Consider the following 22,209-nt stretch of genomic DNA (forward strand, 5'->3'; position numbering starts at 1 on the left):
AATTTAAAAGATTTGCATTTAACGAGACACAGATAAGTATTCCTGCAATATCTACTCTAAGGTAGGTAAGGTCTCACAGTAAGACATTATCTAAAGCCTATTGATGCCCACAGGGATTTTTCCACTGATTCTCAGGTTTTGAGTATGGGCACAACATGCCTGCTCAAGGAATCTATAAACCCCATCTCTAGCCACCACAAAATATGCCTAAGTTGAGCTCACCTGTCAGTCCTTTCCTAAACAGGAAGACTTCTGAATCAGGACCTAAAACCTAAAGTATTAAATGGACTTTATCAAGTTACTATTCCAAAGAAGAATTCTCAGTGACTGAATAGTAATTTTCCTCTGTTGCTATATTTTAAAGCTGGAAAAATTTGACTCCTTTTACTTCAAGTGAACTTTAAAGAGTAGAGGTACCAAGCTGAGTTTCTTCAACATTTTTGTACAACTTGGAAAGAAAGAAGAGAGAAATGAGTTTTTTGAAGACCACTGAATTTCACATAAACCTGAAACTCATTTCTTATCTGGCTCCATCATACAAGGGACAATAACAAAATCCAGTAATATTTCTGCCATATTTTTATCACAGCAAAGAAAAAAAAAACAGAACTGAGGACTGATTAAGATTAATTGACAAAGCTACAGATTAGTAAAATTTGTGGCACAGGTAAATATGGAGAAGGTGGGCATTTGGTCTTAGTTTATGGCCTAGGGAAGTCAACATGAATCTTGCCCCTAACTTCAACTAGCTTTGGATAAGATTGACATGTTAGCCACAACTTTATGTAGCAGAAAGGGCAATCAACCATCTCAAACATTCAGTCAGACTGATTTGGCCATTCACTGGATAGTCAGAATAACAGTCTCCTTTCCAATTTATTTTTTAACACTGAATGTCATATTATTGATTCTTTACATTATTACTTTAAAAGAATTACCTTCAAAGTTTGTGTCTTTTTTCTCTTCCTCAGAAAGTCTAATATTCTCAAGTGGATAATAAGACAGGTGCACAGTGTATTTTTATGCATTTTGCAATTACTGAATTGATTTTTGCAAAGACCTATTTTTCAAACAACTGCGCAAACAGTTTTGAAATGTACACCATTTATCAGAGATTGGTTTTTAGTTTATTTTTATATATTTCAAGGGATTGAGGATAGCAATCTCTGTCTCATAAAGGGACCTTCTTGACCCTAATGTTCTGCACATGTTTTGCTGTAGGCAACTGAATAGGATTTAGAGTAGAATTCATGTGCTTTGATTCTGGAGGCTTGCAAATACTAGGTGGCTTGCACCACTCTTCTCTGGAGTCTTTGAGAAGATCATGTTTAACAGCACACACACTTGATCTCATTCAGGCCATCTTTTCGCTAAGTAGCTTTATCTGGTGACGAGGGGCAAGAAGAAATACTGATATCCTTCTTCTCTATATTACTTCCAGTTCAGAGGGCCTCAGCTTTTTCAGGTTTCTTCTTGAGCTCTGGCTATACACTGAATGTCAGGGGCTGATATGATTAGTCAGGACAAGATATAGAAAGCAAGTAAGTGAAATACATATGATTGGTCCAATAGCTGCTGTAGGGCAACAAATTGAGCCTTTAATTGCTCCTTAAATCCATTTCTTTTTAATTACTTATTTATTTTTGAGATGGGGTCTAGTGGAGGAATAGAAACTGAATTCTTGACACTCTAGGGAGATCCCAAATTGTTTTGAATGTCAATTTTAAAACACTGGTTTTCAGGGGCTCTCCAAAGTATTGCATGATGTTTTCCTGAACCAGCTGACTATGGTGCATGGATGCTACCAAGGGAAGAAAAAAATCTGAATGAGAACATCTTGATTGTGGTGACTGTTGGGCATGGAACTGTCTGTACTAATGTACCAAGAAATGAATGAGGGAAAGGTATCACTGAGATGATGAAGAATGGGAAAGCAAGAGGAAATACATTGACAGTACTGATCTATCTTTGAGAATTCAAATAGACCAAACATGCCTGTTTGGACAGATCTTCAAACATAGGTCAGTGGTTAATCTGAATCTATATGGCTCATTTTGTTGGCCTGGTTCTTTTTCTTTTTGGAGCCTAATTCTTTTTGGAGCCAAACGTGTAGAGGAAAGTGACAGGGATAACATCATATCCATTTGCTTTTGAAAATTTAGCCTCCTAGTGAAGTATCCATTTACATCTGGATTAACTAAATATGGATTCCTGAACAAGACAGTCCAAAGTCTGTGAAATTTTACTGAGATACTGCTCATGCTGATTATAGCACTGGTCAGTTAGAATTGGAATTGATATGTAGCATCACTAATCACTAACTACATAAATTCATGCCAGTTCCGGAGCTGCCACGTTAAGAACATCGCTTTCTCCTCCCTGAACATACGCAAGGTACATGTACAGATCAATTATTTTCCAAGAAATGTTTCTCCTAGGACTTACAGAAAATTTGGTGTTTGTGAATGAAAAACGTGAGCAGTTCTGCACAAAAATATATGTGAAGAAAATAACCAAAGGATGTTATTTCTTACAAGGCATGAGAGACGTAGCATGAGGTAAAAAGTATGAGGCAAAAAAATATGACATGAACCATCCTATACTGTATACTCACACCAGCATCATAATATGACACAGCTTTTGAAATGTAAAGAAAAAATGCTTCTTCCTTGCACAGTAGAAAAAAAAAACCTGACAGGATTTATCTGTTTAACCTAAATATATTGAGGCAGAAAGAAGCCTGGACAAAAAAGTGGAGTATTCAGAGTCTAGGAGCAAGCAGGTGTACGGATTGGGCTCCCTTACCACAGATCTGCACCACATGTTCAGCTTTGACACATGTGCACTAGTTATTTACTCATATTGCACCAGATGACTCCACCACTTGTTTTCAGGAAAGTAATTTGTTCAGCTCAATTACTATAGTCAGCCACTAGATATTTTAAATTACATATCATCTGTCTGTTATGCAAAGTTCTCATTTCATTTGTCTGATTGTTTCAGATGTCACTTTGTCTTACAGGAGATAACATAAAGGCATCAGATGACATTTATGAAATATAATTTCTAGGCCTGATAATGTGCAAATTGGACTCCCATTCTGACAGAGAAAAGGTGATCCTGGGGTTAAGACTCTGTCCTGTGACTTGGGAGCTATAGATTCATTTCTTTGGCTGCTGGTATAGTTTCATCTGAGATTCTCAAAAGCATCTATGGTTATAATACCACTTCAGTTGTTTTAGTTGAAAACTGGTGAAGAAGCTGGGTCTTAATTGCAAGTTTAGATAGAAGTGAACCTTACAGAGACAACCTGCTTGCAGAAGGTCAAATTTTAATGCTGCTGATGAGTAGGTATAATAATAAATAAAGGTACAGAGACATCAACACAAACTGGAATTTATCTACGTTGGCTAAGTGGTTTAAAGTAGGAAGTTTCCTCAAAAGGCAAATTGTTGTTCAGTGTATAGGTCTATAGCTCTTTCTGGAAATTTAGTACTTAGTATTAAGTGATACTTAGTGTCAGGGCAGAATTATCCTTTGTACAAGCCCCCTCCCTTAGGCCAATTACTTTTTCTCATTATTTAGATAATTCAGCTCTGCAACACATTATCTGTATTTTTGCATGGGAGAATAGAGACATGGAATTATACTTGCTGTCTCTGTAGAAATACCAGAATTGTTATATGCGTATGCATTCTGCTCTCTGGAGAAAGTATTTGGCTTGAATACAAAGGGAAAGAAATACCATAAACTACAAACTATTTGTTGTCATGGGATGCATTTTTCATGCCCTTGGATCACTGACCGTGATGAATCAAGTGGCACAGAACAAAAGATCAATCAGGAACAAGTGCCAGTGAAAGTGAGAAGCACAGCAGACAGAGTGATGCTGATGTCAGAAGATATGTCTGCTCCATGAAGCACTGACTCATCTTTCACCAAACTTTCTAAATACGGTAACACCATTTTGAAGCTGCTGACTCTACATGCTTCAGCAAAACTATGAATATCAAGTACTTATCTGGTAAGAATTCTTTGCCTGAATGCAAGCAAAGCAAAATTCTGCATCCTTTCAGTTACTTTCAACTCTACCTACATTTCTAGAAAAATTAGCTACCATGTGATTTGAAATATTTCTTCTGGACATGTAGTCTGTGATGATGCTTCTCACTTAGGAGATCCTTATAGAAATTTGCAGTAATAGCAGCTTTGTAAAGCACTCTACAAAAATTTAAGGTACTAAGAGCAGACAAGATTAACTCTCTGTAAATAATAACTGATTCACACGTTTATCATATGTAGAAGCTAAAATGTTTCAGTTGGAAAATGGATGAAAAAATAAAGATTTCGGGAAAACAGCAATTGCTTACTGTTTTCCTCACTGAAAATAAAAAAGTCAGAAATCAAACCTGCATTAAGAAAAGTGAAACACAACAGGCATACAAGTGGAAGCTTCACCTCTTGAGCATGTGAAAGCTACTGTATTGACCACTGCTGGTATTAAACTAGGGTGTTCCAAAGCTAAATTCATGAGTTTGCATGAGCTAAAAGAAACAAGTTGTTTAGATTGGGGACTGAAATAGTCTCACATATGCAGTGGATTATGGCCTGAGGAAGACACATGCAACACTAATCACTGGATTATACATTTTCAATTTAAAGGGGAGCATTAAACATTTAGACAAGTGACTTAGTATAGATGATAGATTCATAGTCACTCTTCTGTTTGAGGAGATACACAGTGATTTCAGTGACTGCTTATTTTACCAGAACATATTATAGATTCTCTTCGCTTTAATCATTACATCTAGCTGTGATACTTTACAGAAGTTATCTTACTGTTTAGCATATTAACTTAGTTATCTTATTGAGATAGATAGTATGGACTCCGAAGAAATTCCTGGATAAAGTTCAAAGAACTATGCTGCACATGATGACCCCTTGTGGTTTGAGTATCTATTAAGGTATATTATTAAACAGCTTTAAAAGAATAGTCTCCATTTTAAGGCCAAAATCTCATTACAAAGGAAGGCAAATATCTCTGTTCCCATTTTAGGGATGGGAAACAGAAGCAGTGAGATGAGGTGATTCCCTCATAGACACATGCAAAAGCACCAGCACTCTGATTCCCGATTCTCATTTCCCTTCTACATGAGACCACAAAACATAGTATAAAATGTGAAAACTATAAAAAAGCGCTCATTTTGTGTTCTAATGAAAGCTTTAGGCATTACATGATCAGTGGCAGAGTGGCCCCATGTTCCAGTGTGAGGTAATAGAATGTTTAGACGAGAAAGGCCTTTATAGATATTTACATTTACTCATGTATTATGCTTGCAATATCTTTCAGATTTCTTTCAGCATGTGAACTATCTGCAACACCACAATATCAATAAATTTGATTGTTACACATCATGCAGCTAGGGCAAATTCAATTTTTTTTAATTTGTAACTAAAAGATGAGGTCATTATTTATGTATTCAAAAACTGAAAATTAAATTTCAGACCTAGATTATGGCTGCCAGGGAAACACTAGTTTACCTAAACTTTGTGTGCCTTTTCAGTGTCCAAAAACTAATCAATACATATATAGAGATTTTAAAAATAAGTAAGAACTGAAACATCTACTGGGTTACAGTAGGGAATTATGCAGCCTCAAACTACAGTCATAGGTACTGCATTAGATCAGATGAAATAGGGGGTAAAAGAAGTTTGTTTTTATTTTTGTTTTCTTTTAATTGTATTTATGCCTATCAAACTAACTTTACTGAAAGGAGGAGGAACAAAACCTCACCTGTCTTAAATCACTGTTTTGTCATTGGCACTTCAGTCAATTTTGTCCACTGAGTACTTCGATGCTACTACTGGCTTTGATAAGTGTGCTAATAATCTCTGGAAATCACCACTCAAAACCGGCCACTCTCTGCTGCACAGGAGATAAAAATATTTGCCGAGAATCCTGATGAGGCCAAGAAACTACTATGCTTTGGAAATACCACCTGGGCGCTGAAAATCCCAGCCTGTATCGGAGCTGATTACAGCTGCAGTGTGGAGGTAGCACTGCTGCATTATCAGATTCCTGCTACTAGTGTCTATCCTGTATGTCACTGAAATTGCCTTACAGACAGATGCTGACCCATTCTGTTGTCTCAGCTATGCTCCACTGTGGCTGATTTCTACATATGGTTGATATTGGCTCAGTTACTGAGCTGTAACAGACCAGCTGAACTGAATAGTCTTTGACTTCAAAAGGTGTCTAGCTTCTCAGAGCACCTTCCAAATACTGTGCTGTGGGGAGATCTCCGAGACTGAGAATTGAAGTTGTGGTGCAGAAATCTGCAATACTGGCTGGTGATGACCTGCAGCATGGGCTTCACAAGATCCCTTCCAGGAAAGAAAGTTCAAAATTTAAATCTCCTTAGAACTACAGGTACTGCAACAGTGTCAGCGAATGGTAGTGATACTGACCCATCTTTTGCCGATACTGATTCAATAATGCTATAAACAGAGCATTCCTCTATTCAGCTGCAAAGAAGTAGCAAGTCTTAAACTTCCTCTTGTGTGAGAACACCTTCAAGAACTACCAGTGCCAGCATTACAACTCAGTTGGATTCAACCCTGGTACTCCCCAGGAACATGTGGGACAGCTGGACCGGCACTTTTTAGATATTTCTAATCTATTGTCTGTGCACCGCAGAGATGGCCAATAGCAAACTGTAAATCCTATATGTTCAAGGCATATGTAGAAATGCCTTCAGGCCCTGAGACAACCATCTGTAGTTAGACTCCACCTCAGATGCTTCTAAGAAAAGTGAGGAAGCAAAGTAACAAAGGACAGTTTTTCAACAGCCCAAATAATTAACAAGAAGAAAAGAGAAAGAAAAAGATGATGGCCCCCACTGGCTTTGTGGCCCCCAGTGGCAACTCAACAAAACACTAGAACATGGCAGTACCAGCATGTAGTTAAAATATGATATAAACATGGTGTCACAGACACGAACTACAAATAGCAATTAAATCTCCCTTCAGCCTCTGTGAGACGATAAACAAATTGTTTAGCCAAAGACTTATGTTCTAAACTTTAGAAACTTTTTTGTAAGCCAGAGTGACATTTATCATGTCAAGTATCCCCCTACATACACACCTGAGGTTCTTTGTCCTTCAAATCCTGTTATAACATGAACTCGGGACTATTTGATACTTTCCCCAACACTACAGAAATTATTGGAGCAATTCCTACCTCTTCCCTGCTCTCTGCTCCACCCCATTTAATCCTGTATTGCCTTAACTATTTTAACACAGGAATTTGAGAGGGTAGGGTGGAAAACAGGGGTCAAGGCAGTCTATGATCATTTCAAAGAGATGGTCAGGAACAAATGCATGTTTCTTTCCTCCACTGCATGATTTTTGCCAGTTTATCTCCCCTCCCCATCCACTCCTGTATGAGTGGCTTCCCCATTAAGATGTGCTCATTTGATGGAAGCCTTAGGATCAGAGAAAAGAGCTGTGCTCTTTCTGCTCTACCGCTAAGGTCAAGCAAAGAGTCTGCATTAAGCTGCCATTTTTCTTTGTCATATGTGAGGCAGCACAGAACACAAATTGCATTTCAGCTCTTATAAACTCCACAATACCGGCAATAATCATTGAGCTGAACAGATATGACATAGTAGACACTGATGGAACAACTAAGGCCCATCCTATCTTGATTTTCTAATGCTAACATAAACAAATATGTATATGGTTATCAGCTTAACTTGAGATGGCTCTGAAGACAGAAGGCTCAGGTAAATTTTTAACACTGTGCCATTATGAGAAAGTCATCATATGCTAAATGTCCCCAAATTAAAATAAATATAGAAATAAATTATATAAAAAATTTAAAGTAGGAACAGAAAAATTATTTCACAAGTTTGTCAATCTAAGCCCTTCAACACTGCCATATTCCTGATAAAATATTTTATTAACAGTCAATACACTTAAAGTAAGTTTATGAGAAAGATAGAAAGGATTATGAAAAATAGCATAGACTTCATACGCTGCACTAACATAAACAGGTGGTGTTTTACATTTACCACATCCCGCATAAATTCTACCATATGCTTAAACTGAGAATCTGCAGGAGAAAAGGGAGCAAAGTGGGAGGAAGGAAGGAATTAGAACTCAAAAGCAAGTGCGAACAATTCTACCATGAATCACTTAATGATTTTTTATCAACAGATTATACACTAAATGTGAAAAGAATTATTCAGGGTGTTTGTCCATTGCACTGAAGTGGAACTGTGAGCCAGAGAAGCCTTTGATTCTCTCGGGAATGTTCATCATACTGCAGGTTGTTCAGTGTTCTATGTACCTTGGGCATTATCTAAGTAATCACGTCTACTATAGTCTCTCTAATGTGTTCCCACTCCGGATTCTGCTATTTGCTGAGGACAGATCAACATCAGTGCTGCAAAAGGTTTTTCCAAGAGTTCCAATCCTATAAAGTATTCACTGCCTACAATTTGTATCAGCTTCACTGGAGACACCCAGAGTAAGAAAAGGAATAGCTAAAAACTCCTTGGAACAACAATTCCAATTTCTGCATTTTTTGCTGCTCATAAAACAAGAAGAAATACTTAATTCAGAGACCTGTTAAATACTTGGAGGCTATGCCACCCTAAAGCAACCCAACAACCCAAATCGCTTTAACTAATATTTGAAACTTAAAATACTAATACTCATCCAGCAGGGATAGTGATGCTTTAGAAACAAACAATACAGCTTTACAAACTAGTTAGATCCATAGTTCTTTTTAAGTAGATGACACTGCGGAATGAAAACTTTCAGTCACCAAATAACTCTGTTCTTTAAATATATTGTCACTGTCAATCAGTAAAAAGTGGTTATCTCACTGGGTTTGGCAGACCTTTCTGCAACGTTTCTTTGAATAACATGTCAGGGGAAAATAACTTTTTTACATTAAAGAGTGAAAATATGTGTTACTTTACACTTAAATAAATTTTATTTAAATATGCTTCAGAGAAATGTGTATTTAGAAATGTTTATAGTCACTGGCACATTGTTTTGATTTCTCCTCCTCCAGCCATTTGTCCACGTTTGAATACAAGGGAGATAGTTGTTTGTTTATAGACAAGCGTGAAGTGAAATAAAAGCTAAGGGAATGAAAGTGAACTTAACAATTGAGTCACTAAGAGAAAACATATAGAGAAATACATGCATTTTTGCTTTGCATCTTGACATTTTTCCCAGATCAGGGAAAAACAGAACCTATTTTTATTTCACTCCAGTATGGAGTGAAATATATCTCTGTTACCACTGTGATTCATTATTTTACCTGAGGGTTTGGGGTGCAGAAGGATTTAATTCTTCAAAGAACAGAGAAGAGTGACAAATGCTGGGCCTCCCACTGATTTCAGGAGATGCTGGGTATTGCTATGGTTGGGGCCCACAAACTCCTCTCAGTTCTGGGGCTCGTAACAACTACACATAGGAGAAGCACTGCTCTAGCACCCCATAAATTCATATTAATGTGAGACTTACACAGCCTTGTCTATGTCTGGTACAAGTTTTTTCACAGCACCTGAAGGGTTGGAAAAAAAGGCTGTGACAGGAAGATTCGTGTGGATGCCTCTCCAGCTTCCCATCCTGGAAAGTCAGTGAGTGAGAAACATGGGATAAAAAGTCACAGCAGCAGGAGAGAAATGCACTAACACGACCCCTCTACCCTCTTTGGCTACGAGTACCTGCAGGAGATGTCGAGGTATAACAGTGGGCCAGCAGCATCTAATGGGACAAGCACCATAAAAAGAGAGAGCCTGAAACCAGTACTCTTTGCAGGATAATTATTCCCTTCTCCTTCTATCCCATTACTCCTTTACCATTTTCGCTCATCTTTTTCCAGTGTTCTGTTTTCTTAACCTTTTTCCTATGCCCTTTTACCTAAGTTCTTTTTCTCCATTTTTAGCTTTCATTTCTGTTCCATTCCCCCTACCCACTGCTGAGCTTTTCTTTTGTATCTTCTGTTTCCCTTTTTTATACAACCACTTCTCTACCCTTGAATATCCCAGCTGATTGTCAGTTTGAGCCTGTTTTCTGAAGAAGTGGAGACTTCTGTGAATGTACTGCTTGTTGTTATGTCAGACATCTAATGACTTTCTAAAATCTCAGTCAAATTTCATACAGGAGAGATTTTAAAAATAGTACTTTGGCTCAACTTTCATAAAAACAGATCAGTAAAGGGAGTCCCCACGGAGACAGATTATGATGCAAATTCATAGCTATTACTAGAAGCTGTACAGTTCACAAAGGCATCTACTGTAAATGAAAATAAGCCAGGAAAACAGGCTTCTGCAGCTTATGGGACCACCTGATTATTAAGATAGGTTGCTCTTCCTTCTCTATTCCCAGTACAGAAGGAAAATGTCTCTAGAGAAGAACTGCAAGTATAAGGAGACCTCGTAAAGCACAGGAGCGCATTCTTCGGCTGTATGGAGAAGCAATCTATGACATCAGATGTCGTAAGAAGCAGACCTCTGGCAGACTCTTGGGCCTTTTGTGTGAATGAACAAATGCCCACCTCACCAGGAGACTCAAATATGATTATTTCCCTGGACAGAAGATGCCTAATGATTACTTTCTAGTCAAGTTGAGAGAGGAAGGAACATCATTTCTATTTAAGACAGTTCAAAAAAAAGTTTAGAGAAGGAAAGGGGAAACTTTAGATCCTGCCTCACATTTTGCATGATTTAAGAAACTACTCTGGTGACTTAAAATAATCAAGGATCTGACAACATTTGCTTTTGGTCTTGAGCATTCTGAGTAAAACTCTGAAACAATGGCACATATTTTTCAGACTTCTAAAGAGAAGTTTCTATGAAGATGTTGCAGATCCTGATCAGCAGGCAGAAGTTCAGTGTGCTATAACATGCTGTTATCCGACTGGTAGGATAGTAATGAAAAGCTCTTAAAGGAATCACAAGATCTGACAGAGAATATGAATTTCAGCTAGGTTTCCTTTATTTTACACATCTGCAAATAGACAAGGTAGAATTATAAAACTGAATAGCATTTCAAAAATATTGCAGGGAAAGAAATTAAGTGACAGCTTTTCTCACAACTGTAGTCAATGTAAGCTAAGGCTGAACCAGATGCATCAGTCTCTCAGCTGTTTGATTACAGCTTTTACTGAGCAAAATCCTATGGAAGTCATTGTTTAAAATTTAAAAATATTTGTGGGTGCAACTTTTCATCCCATTTAATAATTACTTTAGTTCTCATTTCTTACCTGAATGAAAAGATCGAGAAAGCACTGCTTTACAATAGGTAACAGAGTTGAACACACACATTTTTTGGAAGCCAGCATCACAATAGCCCAACCTGGCAACTCCTAATATATTCTTTAGCACAAATTTGATTTTCTTTTCTCCCCTTCTTTTGAGTAGTCTCCTGACAACTTGAAACAAAATGGTTTTAGCCAGTATCTCTGGTGGGATCTGATTCATGGGTGGGTAATGTGTTAGCAAATGGCTTTAGCTTGCAGCAAAGTATCTTCCCAAGACAGCAAGACCTGTGAAACTGAGATGCTGTACTGTGTATACAATAACATTCAATACCTGTCAGTGGAGCTGTGTGAGTATGATGAGTCTTCTAGCTTCTCTTTATATTGGAAAGGAAAAAATCACAAAGACTTGGAGGCATAAAGGCAGACTAATTAAAGTCAATGAACAAATTAAAAGTGGAAAAGGATTAGTGGAGGAATGAAGGGACTTTAAATGGAAAACATGGAAGAGATGAAAGAAGCAACAGCAAAAAAAAAAAAAAAAAGCCTTTTCTAATTGTGCTTTGACAAGTGTCCCTAATGGATTTCATCTCATCCAAATTCTAGCAGATAGCATGTGCCGAATACTGCAGATGGCTCAGCTCAACAGCAGGGATGGCTTGGAATGGAAACGTAGTTCCTGTGGCTGCCTCAACAGATTGTTTACAGGAAAGATACCGACAATGCCCAGTCATTGTCATGAAACAGTACTTGTTCCCTTATTCAAGACTTAGATCTGGGCATTTCAAATGGCAGATTTGTGTCTGGTTGAAGCTGAGAGGGTCCTTGATAGTTCAATTCTTCTTGTCAGGGGACAGCCTAAAAGGTTTCCTATCTCCTAATAGCAAGCAGTGTGAATGGGAAAAGCAGAGCAGTATAATTCTCACTGAAATGCTCATTGTACAAGTAAAACCCTCTTGGAATAAATCTGTGTGTGAAAAGCAGATTCATTAATATAATCTTCCATGTGTTATAATCATTTGACATCACAGTTCATACCAAAGACGTTTAGATGGAGATCCTGAATCCGTGAATCCGTATTTCAACAACAGAACAGAAGTAGAGCACAGCAAACAAGTTTAGCCTTGAGAGCAGCCTTAGGATGTCTCTTAAGCAGTCTGAACACAAAGTAAGATACTGGTCATATGTACTAGCAGCTTTAGTAGTGCTACTACTAATAGTAGTAGCTTAGTAAGGATGCCTCAGCCACAAGTCCTGATGATTTTTAGGACATTTGCCAATTCTGAAGCATGACAGTATTCCTTTTCCTCTATAAGAGAGATTGAAGACTGTAAACACTTCTTTGTTCAGATGTACTTGCCCATCATGGTCAATCTCTAGGACGTATTGCTCTGTCTTAACTTAGCATATAATAATTAGACTAATACAACTTTCACCAACCTCTTCCCTTCAAAGACTATTCCAAAATCTGCTCCACTGTGCTTTTAAGCAAATGTTTAAGGACATATACTGCTCTTAGTAAGCATAGGAAGTGAGTGCCTGAAGATCTCATACATATTTAACTCTATAGGAATTCTACACTCTAATTCTACAACATATCTAATACTTATCTACCTATCTAATTGTACAACAATTCTGCATTCTAAGTTTAATTCACACTTAACTCATTACTCTCTATCAGAAATTCTGGTCTCTCTCCTTCTCAAATTCCTGCAAACAGGCCTTCTTTTCTTCATATTTATAACCTTCATATATCATAACTTTCCCTGTCCCATATTGGCACTGTCTGGGTGCTCTTTGGTATTCAGGATCTGATTTGCCAAAGTGGCGTAGACATGGACCAGCTCACTTGCTAGCCTTACCAAGTAGGTATTCATCATCCAGATGTTATGGTGGTAGAAGCTGAATAGACTAACCATTCACATTACAGCTGCATCCAGTCCCATTTACATTAAACCACTTTACACGTGTGCAAGCTACACAATACAGGAACAAGGCCTAGGGCTTAGCAGAGCTATTTGAATGTTGTCATAGTCATTTGTGATTATAAATCGTATTGCCACAGCCCTTTTATCATCTCTGTTGGTCTTCTCTGAACTTTCTCTTATTTACCAGACTGTTTCTGGCATTGAAGGAACTAGAACTGCAGACATTTTTAGTAACCAGTTGGTACTCACATGCAGAAACCATCCTATTAAATGTAAGAGCCATAATTGAATCTTCCATGCCTCCGGTCATTGGATTATGTGAATCGGCAAAATAAGGAAAACATCATTAGCTTATTTCCCCAAGGCAAATAATTCTGACCACAAGGTTTGCCCATAGTCAAGAAAATTAATGAATAAGGAATGTGTTTAACCCTGCCAAGTGGATAACTAACACACTAAAGACAAGCAAGGAATATCAGAGATGTACAGAATGATTTGAATCATCTGCTTCAATGGTCACAACCTAGCAAAATACTTCCAAAACACAATAATGCATACGGAAATGCAGAATTCAGGTTATCACTAGAGATGTGGTAGTACAGGTGGCAGTGCTGGGGGAAAGAGTAAAAGACTGAAGGGTTACTGAAGGTATTTCCCTTTACATGATTTCTGTGAATTACACTTGAACAAAAAGAGCCCATGTTATTCCTAGAGGAACAGAAAAGGACTACATTAGGTAGAAACCAGCAATCTTGCTTCTAGTAAGACCACTAATAGAACAGCATGTCAGGTTTTGGAATTCACATTTAGAAATTGATGTGGAAGTACTACGGTGCTCAAATTAAGCTTACAAAATGGTCTAAGCAGGAAAACAAGCTTTGTCAAGTGATGTTTCAGATGCTCAGTCTGTTGAAGAGAAGGCTGAGGGGTGGCCTAATCACTGTTTACAGGTACTGACAGATAGAAAAGTAAGAGAATAGGGAGCTTTTCAATCTTGTTAACAAAGGAATGATAAGACAAAATGGCTAGAAGTTAAAATTACCCAAAATCAAGCTTGAAATAAATGCAGTATCCTATCTATGAAGGTAATTGAAACATCAGAACAGTTTGCTATTAAAGATCACAGATATATCGGTATTCCACATCTGCAAATTCTCCAGTGTCTAGTGCAGTTTGTGCAAAAAACTGAAAGCTGCAGATACTCAGGAATGTGCTTCTCTGGCTTCAGTGGACCTTCTGTACAAGCCTTTTATTTGTGGAGAAAATACAGCCTACTCTACCACCACTCTTATTACAAAATTTGTAACTCTTTATTACAATGACTGTAATTCCCAGCTTACACCATCCTAGCCACAATGGACATTTATTTTCAGGAGGATGAAGATGTGTATATTTATTAATGCATACACTAGTGGCCCAATTTCTACTCAGGTTAGGAAAGATGGGAATTTGGTGCAGCCATAGGAGAAGCAGCACCAAATTAGACACCAAAAACTATACTTAAACTGATTTTGCAAGCAGGAAAAAAAAACAGTTCACTTTAACTGTAACTCACAGCACACCTAAATGCTCAAGGGACTACCATTTTTCACCTTAACTCATACTGAGCAATAACTTAATCTTCCAGGTTCCTCCTGGATATCAGTTTGAATCATAAGACAACAAGTCAGACTCTTTCTCTTGATCTTTACTAGACATCTAGGGAAACATAGCAGGACCTAACCAAGAGCATACCAGGCACCAGACTGTGATAGTATTTCCCTTGCTCTCTATTGTTCTGGCTGGCAATACATTTCTGAGATATATCTGATGGTTCCACAAAGTCTGCCCCACACTGGAGATCAAACATAAGACTTTGCCCAGATGTTAACTATTTGTGCAGGAAGCAGAGAAATATCCCCTAAGAAATTTTATGTTCCCTGTCCTTCGCTATCTGATATCAGTAGCTCAATAGGGATACTGCACGGCTATACCTGACTGTGATAAAAACTACAACTCCAAACACAGCTCAGGCAATCCTAAAATCTCATGTCCATCAAATGATGGAAATCTTTGATCTCCCTTCTCATCCTGTTGCCAACCATCCCCTGGCATATGCTGGCTCTGATGTGTTTCATATCCTTTGAGTGTAACACAGAAGAAAACTTTGCACTTTTCCTTTAGAGGAGAAGGAATTTTCTCATGGGATGGCGAGTTGAGTCAGCTCATGGAGGATGTCACAAGCAACTGAGAAAGCTGAATAGCGACATCACTCTGTGATCATTGCAATTAGACTTCTCAAGGTTTATTTCAAAGCTTAAAAGAATTGCTTCAATCCAAAGCTGGTAGAGCCAGAATTCAGTTGCGGTTTAAACTGAAGTTAGTTGACATTTCATGAGTATGATGCCACTATGTTCTCCCAGCAGGTAAGTAAAGGAAAATGTGCTGGGTGGGGAAAAGATAGAAGAAGATTTTTGTGATGAGCAAGAATTGGTGTGTTTTTCAAAAAAGCACCCATAGAGAGCCAGTTGCTTTCCACGTAGAAAAGTTAGTCACTGCCAAAGTCGATAATATACTAATGCAAAACTGGCTAAAAAGTATAAGTGACCTTGCATGCTGGTCTGTGGAGGACAGAGCTGGCTCTTATTTATCACATGAAAGATTTATCACAACTGTAATATCATTTTAAGTACATTGTATATCACATGTACATTGAAAAGCATCCATGAAGAGGTTATTTAATTGCATCAGAGATCATTTTGATCCAGCATACTTGAAAAACAGATATTAATTTAGAATGGAAGTTATTGTGCTATGTCCTATGATCTCATGAAGAGATCCACAATAATTTATGCTTATGTGAAAGGATAAAACCAGTACAAGTACAATACATTATCTACAGACTAATATGGATAGAAATTGGACAAGGAAGGATTTAACTAAAGTAGTGAAGTTGTGGCATAGCCTTGTGGTCTAAGTGCTAGGGAAGAAAAAAAAAAAAAAACAAGAAACTGTTTGATCAATTTATGAAGTTTGTCTTAGAATACTGAGCTTTGCAATGGTAGAAGACCAACGGACCTAAATGATCCTTCCCAATCTGAGCTCTTTTGAAGCAAGATGAATCTCTAGCTCTGCTCTTCACCCTTTTCCAGTGTAGCCTGGATCATAAGCCAGCTTATCTCCAAAGGATGAACAAACAGCAAGACTGAGCCAGTTCTCCAGGATGCTCTCCATAGTGTAAGAAATAACTTTGCTATCTATGTTTACTTGAGACTCTTATTATGAGGACATACTTGAAACTGATAAGCACTGAATGTGGTCTGTTTGTACCGAATAAGCAAAACTGGTCCAAAAAAGGCAGTTGATCATGCAAACAAAAGAAAATTGAGGATTAATCCTATTTTTAGTACCCAAGTTCCTCTAACGCAAAAAGGATTGCTGTTTTAATACATTATGGCACCAATTTTGTACAGAAGATCCTGAAATGAATGGGATGAGTCACTCATAAAATAGGGCACTTTTGCAACATGAGCAAAAAAATGGAGGAAATGAATGGGAGAAGCAAGACACCTGTATTCAGATCAGCTTGAGAAACAGGTTTCTCTGCCTTCTTCCTAAAACACCCATAGGAAAACCATTTTCTTAATTCCTTCTCCTTTCCCCTCCCCTTTAAATTGAAGCCTGGAAAAAATATATCTAAAATTTATATAAAAAATATCTATTAAAACTAAAAAAAATATGCTTTAAAAATCTCAGGGTAATTGTTTGACAAACCTTTCAAATCTTTAAGTGGCAAAAAATAATCTGGCAATCAATTTGAAAAATAAATCTCGGGAAAAAGCACATTGTCACTAAGGTAAAAAATAATTTTCTGAGAAAAAAAAAATTGTTGCTTTGTTTTTTTTTTTTTTTAATAATTCCTCTTCTCATCTGAAATGAAACTTTCTTAGGCCAGATAGCACAAGTTCATTTTGCATCTATGCTCTGCTTGTTCTATGGATAAACATCTAATTACAGTTCTCAGGAGTAACAATAGATCTTCTTTACCCATAAATGAATCAACTTTAAATGGTATCAGAAAGAAAACAGAACATCATTTTCATCCAGTAAAGGAAAGGAAAGTACTGTTAGATTACGAAGCAATCTGATGTGCATTTGAAGGATGCCTAGGTAATAATAATTCCTCGTGAGACAGAGGTTTTCCATTTTATTCACGTGTCGAAGTACATCAATTTGTTTGTTCTTTTTGGTAGTCATTGTACAACCTCCTCAGTTAATTATTGCTAATGTTTTGCAGAGTATGTAGTAATTAATTATTATTATTAGTGTAATTAGTGTTGCTAAATATAAGCTAGCAATGAACAGCCTCAGGATTTAGAGGCTCTTTTGTGTATATTTTTTGTCACATTGAAAAACAGAGCTAAGCCCAGTGGTTTGTGCTGCACTGTTTGGCTAGAAATTATGAAAGTACTAGGTTCACTGCCCAGACAGAGCTCTGAAGGTACTTGTAAGCAAAACCTGTTCAAAACCACAAAGATTCTTAGGCGTCAGTCCACGTGGCGTAGGTCTGACCTGAGATTTGTGAACAAAGTAGAGAAGACCTAATGTCAAAATCCCTTTTTTTTTCTAGATTAAAGATAAATACAGTATTAGAGATGCGTAGTTTTAGCATGGATTATAATCGAATGAAAGTCAGTGGAAAATTTACTTTTTGTTCCAAGTGCTCTTCAATATTTATTTTGTTTTGTTTTGTTTTTTTAATTTAATTTAATTTTATTTTAGTTTAGTTTACTTTATTTTATTTTTATTCCTGGTTAGATCCTTACTTTGGTCTTATCTTGCATCAAAGCTATGGCAAAGTGCTTGATGTCAGCCACAACCTACACAAAATAATAAATTAGCATATTGCTCTGAAAACCAAAATAGTTCTATTTTCAGAACTCTTTGAAGGGATAACTCATGCTAGGGAATCTATAATCTATAATTACATGATACAGAAATCACTTTCCCAGCCAATTTACATATAGCTTTGTACATTTTAATTAAATGTCACTCTTACCTATTTGTTCAGAAGCATGTTTTTTTTTCCCTTCTGCAAAACACAGGCAGAGATTTTTTTTTTCTGGAACCAAGTTTGAGATGGGAGGACCCTTACGCCACAATTCTTAAATCATTTTGCAGTTTACATATCAATATTCTGAGTATTCCGAATGTGGTGGGTATCAGATGTTGATGTCCTCAGTGTATCTTCCAATTATCAATTCTTGTGAAACTTCTACTACACTGAATAGCTCAATAACATGAGACTGACTGTCCTCCTGGGTTATCTGCCATCTTGGAATACAGAACGCAAGGAGCAAGTCTGAAACCCCAAAGCAAGTATTAAATAGATATCAAGGTCCAAAGAACTTCCATTCTTGATGTTCCCTTTCTTATTCCCTCCTCTCCACACTCTTCACATACAATCATCACCCTCAGCCCAGTTAAAACAAGTGCACAGTTTTCAATGCAAAGACTTCAAGACATACAGTACAAACTGCCACAAGGAGAGAGCAGAAGAGAGTAGGAAACAGAAGAACAAATTGCCCAGAGGATCCCAAGAAGTGAACTACATCCAGGCTAAATCTTCAGACAATTTTGCTGCTTGGTTCATAAGGAAAATTCTTCCCAAACATGAATTATTTAATACTGAGCAAAAGGAGGACCTGAAAAGCTTTCATCCAAAAGAGGATTCCCACTCAGCAACTTAGCTCCAGCTGTTACTGTTTTTTTCATGCCTTACAGAAAGGGAGGGAGAAGGGAGATGGAAGGAGAAGAAAGCCAGAGTATTATCAACATATCACCCTGCATTTCATGTATCTGCCAAACTCTGTGTTAAAAATTGAACTATTTTTTATCTCTCATCCCTATTCTACCCTGACCTTGTTTTTAAGGTTGGACTTGTAATTTCCTGGACAGAGTGAATCTTGATTATTACAGGAAAGGAGAGCTCATCTTGGAAAAGGACAGTCATCCAGGCCTTTCTCTGCTTTTAATCCAGTTTAAATTAGACCTGCCTAAACAATAGTCAAAATGAATTTATGATTTACAAAGTGACATTAATTATTCCTTATTCCTATTGAAATCCTATCATTTGGACCGTCTCAGGATTCTTCTGAAATATTTAAAGCGCAAACCACATTGGAAGCTCACAGTCAGTAAATGATGAATTGTCCACCCCATTTATTCCGGTCTCTTGTTAGTCAATTGTGGGTTTTTTTCAGCTATTTTATCACAGAAGTTCTTCATTAATCCCACTGCATGTCATAACTATTCACATCATGCCATTTTATTTCTCCAGACCATATAGACACCCAGGTCTTCTTGAACAATGATCTGGTCTTTCTGAGCTTTGGAGATATACCATTACACTGCATAATCCACATCTTTGAAGGTTTTATTCACACAAAATAATAAGCTAAGGTTTTCTGACCAAGGAGATGTGAATAAACTTAATTTGTGCTTTAAAACTCTTAAATGGAAACTCTGAAGTTTCTTCAATGTGTACATAAAATGTGTCCCTTGTGATTCAATTACACTATGAATATAGCATAGTTTGTAGTGTCTTTCTTTTTTTTTTTTCCATTGAATGAGTCCTAAAAATGACATATTTCTTACAAGAATATGTTTTGAAAAAATTGCTGCCATCTTTTGGATGCACTCAGGAAAAAAAAAAATGTGAGACAAGTGACATTTTGCTGAAAGTTCCAGCTGACACATCCTGGATATCTGCTTTACCATGGATAAGTTAATTTGAAATTGCAGAAAGTTACTCTGAGCAAACCAATATTTTTTTCTCCCTCATTTTATATAGTGATCATAGCATAACATCTGTGCAAATATTGTTTGCTTGGTAAGGTACTACTGAAAGGAAATAGCTTTCACTGAAAGACATGGCCCTGAACCTGAAGCCGAACGTAACGAGAAAACAGAGATTATGAATATACAGGGGAAATTATATCTACTCGCAATACTTACAATTTTGTATCTATACCTAGTCCTGTTGTTTGAATAGGAAACAAAACTTGTTTGAGCTTTACAGTTACCACAGTTTAGTGTCACAGTTTATTTATCCTACCTGACCTGAAACTTATTTGGAATCTAGGCTGAGGTATTAGACTACTTTATTTTCTTCTTTTTCTTTTTTTTTTTAATTTCCAGAAGATGTAATTATAGGTTTGTTGTGTGGCCAGCTCAATATACTGGCTACTGAGACAGACACTGCATGCTCAGCAAAGGAATGCTAGTGTCAGTGAGAATAAATCAAAAGGTGATAGTATCTGGGAAAAAGAAAACACTGTCCAGAGAAAATAATAACTCCTCTGAAGAGATACCACTGTCAGACAATAGAGTATCTTGCCAGCACTGGACAGTGATATTAAAATATGCTGCAAATCTACCTTATCACCTGAGGTGAGACTCAGATATGCATCCTATAACTGTCCAGACTGTAGGGGAGACCAACACCAGCTGAGCCATACTGACACTCAGCCAAAAAGTCAGGTAAAGATGTGGGGAAGAAAAAATAGCCACTGTAGGCATCCTCCTCACTTTGCTCTTCAGAGCTGACTTTGCAGGTAGTTTCATCTCTGGACAGAAGGACTGGCAGGCCAACAAGTTATATTCACACTATCCAGCAAACCATCACCCCTCACAAAGTGCTACAGTGACATGACTGCTGGCAGAACTAAGCATTACACTAACAGCAGCAAGCCGACTACTCTTTCCTCATAGCCAACAGAGCCAAGCTTGGTTTTGCAAAAAAAAAAACCCAAAACAAAGCAAGAAACAGAAAAGGCTTATAACATTTCACTCTATAACAAATTAAGCTGACTCATTGCCCCAGTCCCCAGTTATAGACTCTTTTATCCAAGCCATGTGCAACAGACAGAGGAAGGAAACCTCTCACCAAACCATTCTTGTTCTCTGAACTTTACACTCCCAGTTCACCCTTTCTCCCCCAAAATGTTGTTGCTGAAACTTACCGCTTTTGCCAACTCCCCCTGCTCCTAGCATCACAACCTTGTACTCTCTGGAGCCTGCTGAAGAATTGCTGGAGGAGCTGATCATTTCATTTTCTAGCTCCATCTTGCACGAGGCAATAGAAAAGAGCAGAAGGGAAGAAAAAAGCAACTGACAGGTGCTTGCTCTGATCTTAAACAACTATAAAAGCTGTGTTAAAAAAAAAGCGTAAAGGAAAGGTATAATACAAGAGGTACGAATTATCAGCCTCACACTCGCTGCTGTGCCTGTGTTAGCTGAAGAAGGTCTCATAGCAACCACTTTAACAGCTTCCAATAAAAATCTTTCTCTCCCCCCTCCCAGCTCTGTATCATTCTCTGTGTTTCTCTTCCTGGACAGAAGCAGTTTTGTGAGGCTCAGGAGCCCTGGTACCTCTGGGTGTTGCTGTGTCATTGGAATCAAATTGAGCAGAGCCTCCGGAAAAAGAAAATAGATCACATTTCTTAATTATGATGCTTGTTATTCCATGTAGCACTTGCTTGAATTTTAAACAATAATAAAAAATTACCAGACAACCTCCTTGCCACCTTGGAGCTAACTATTTATCCTATGTTCATCAAGTTTGCTAGATTTACATTTAATATAATTACAAGCAAAATGAGGAACAACTTAAAGAAGTCTTTTTTTTTCATGAAGCTGACTGCTAAGTAGAGAAGTTTTCTAAGGTTAGGTTTGTCCCCAAATCAATTCTCTTTTAGTGTAGTTTGCACCATTATTTGCAGAAATAAGCCAAGTATTTTAGATTTTTTTTTCTTACAGAATTTCAGAAGGGGGTTGGGTGTGAAGAGAGGGGGGGAAAGAATAATCCATCCAAAAATATCAGTGTAAGCAGAGAATACAAATTTTTTTGTTGTAAGTATTTCACAGTAATATTAAGTTACTTCTCTGACAAACTTGGTCAGTCCAAATAAATAACAAATGAATAAAGCAAAAAGTTTGTGAACAACATTCATCATGAAAATG

General features: G+C 37.4%; 1 protein-coding gene across 1 annotated transcript in view; it reads right to left on the reverse strand.

Annotated features, from left to right (window-relative positions):
• Positions 1-21,436, reverse strand: part of LOC112985109 (GTP-binding protein Rit2) — a 176,614-nt gene extending 155,178 nt beyond the window's left edge. The window contains exon 1 of the mRNA XM_026103494.2: positions 21,210-21,436. Coding sequence (XP_025959279.1) covers positions 21,210-21,312 — 103 coding nt within the window. The 5' untranslated portion in view covers positions 21,313-21,436. The remainder of the gene's footprint in view (positions 1-21,209) is intronic.
• Positions 21,437-22,209: the final 773 nt, after the last annotated feature.

Source organism: Dromaius novaehollandiae, chromosome W (assembly GCF_036370855.1).
Source record: "Dromaius novaehollandiae isolate bDroNov1 chromosome W, bDroNov1.hap1, whole genome shotgun sequence".
Taxonomy (NCBI): Eukaryota; Metazoa; Chordata; class Aves; order Casuariiformes; family Dromaiidae; genus Dromaius; species Dromaius novaehollandiae.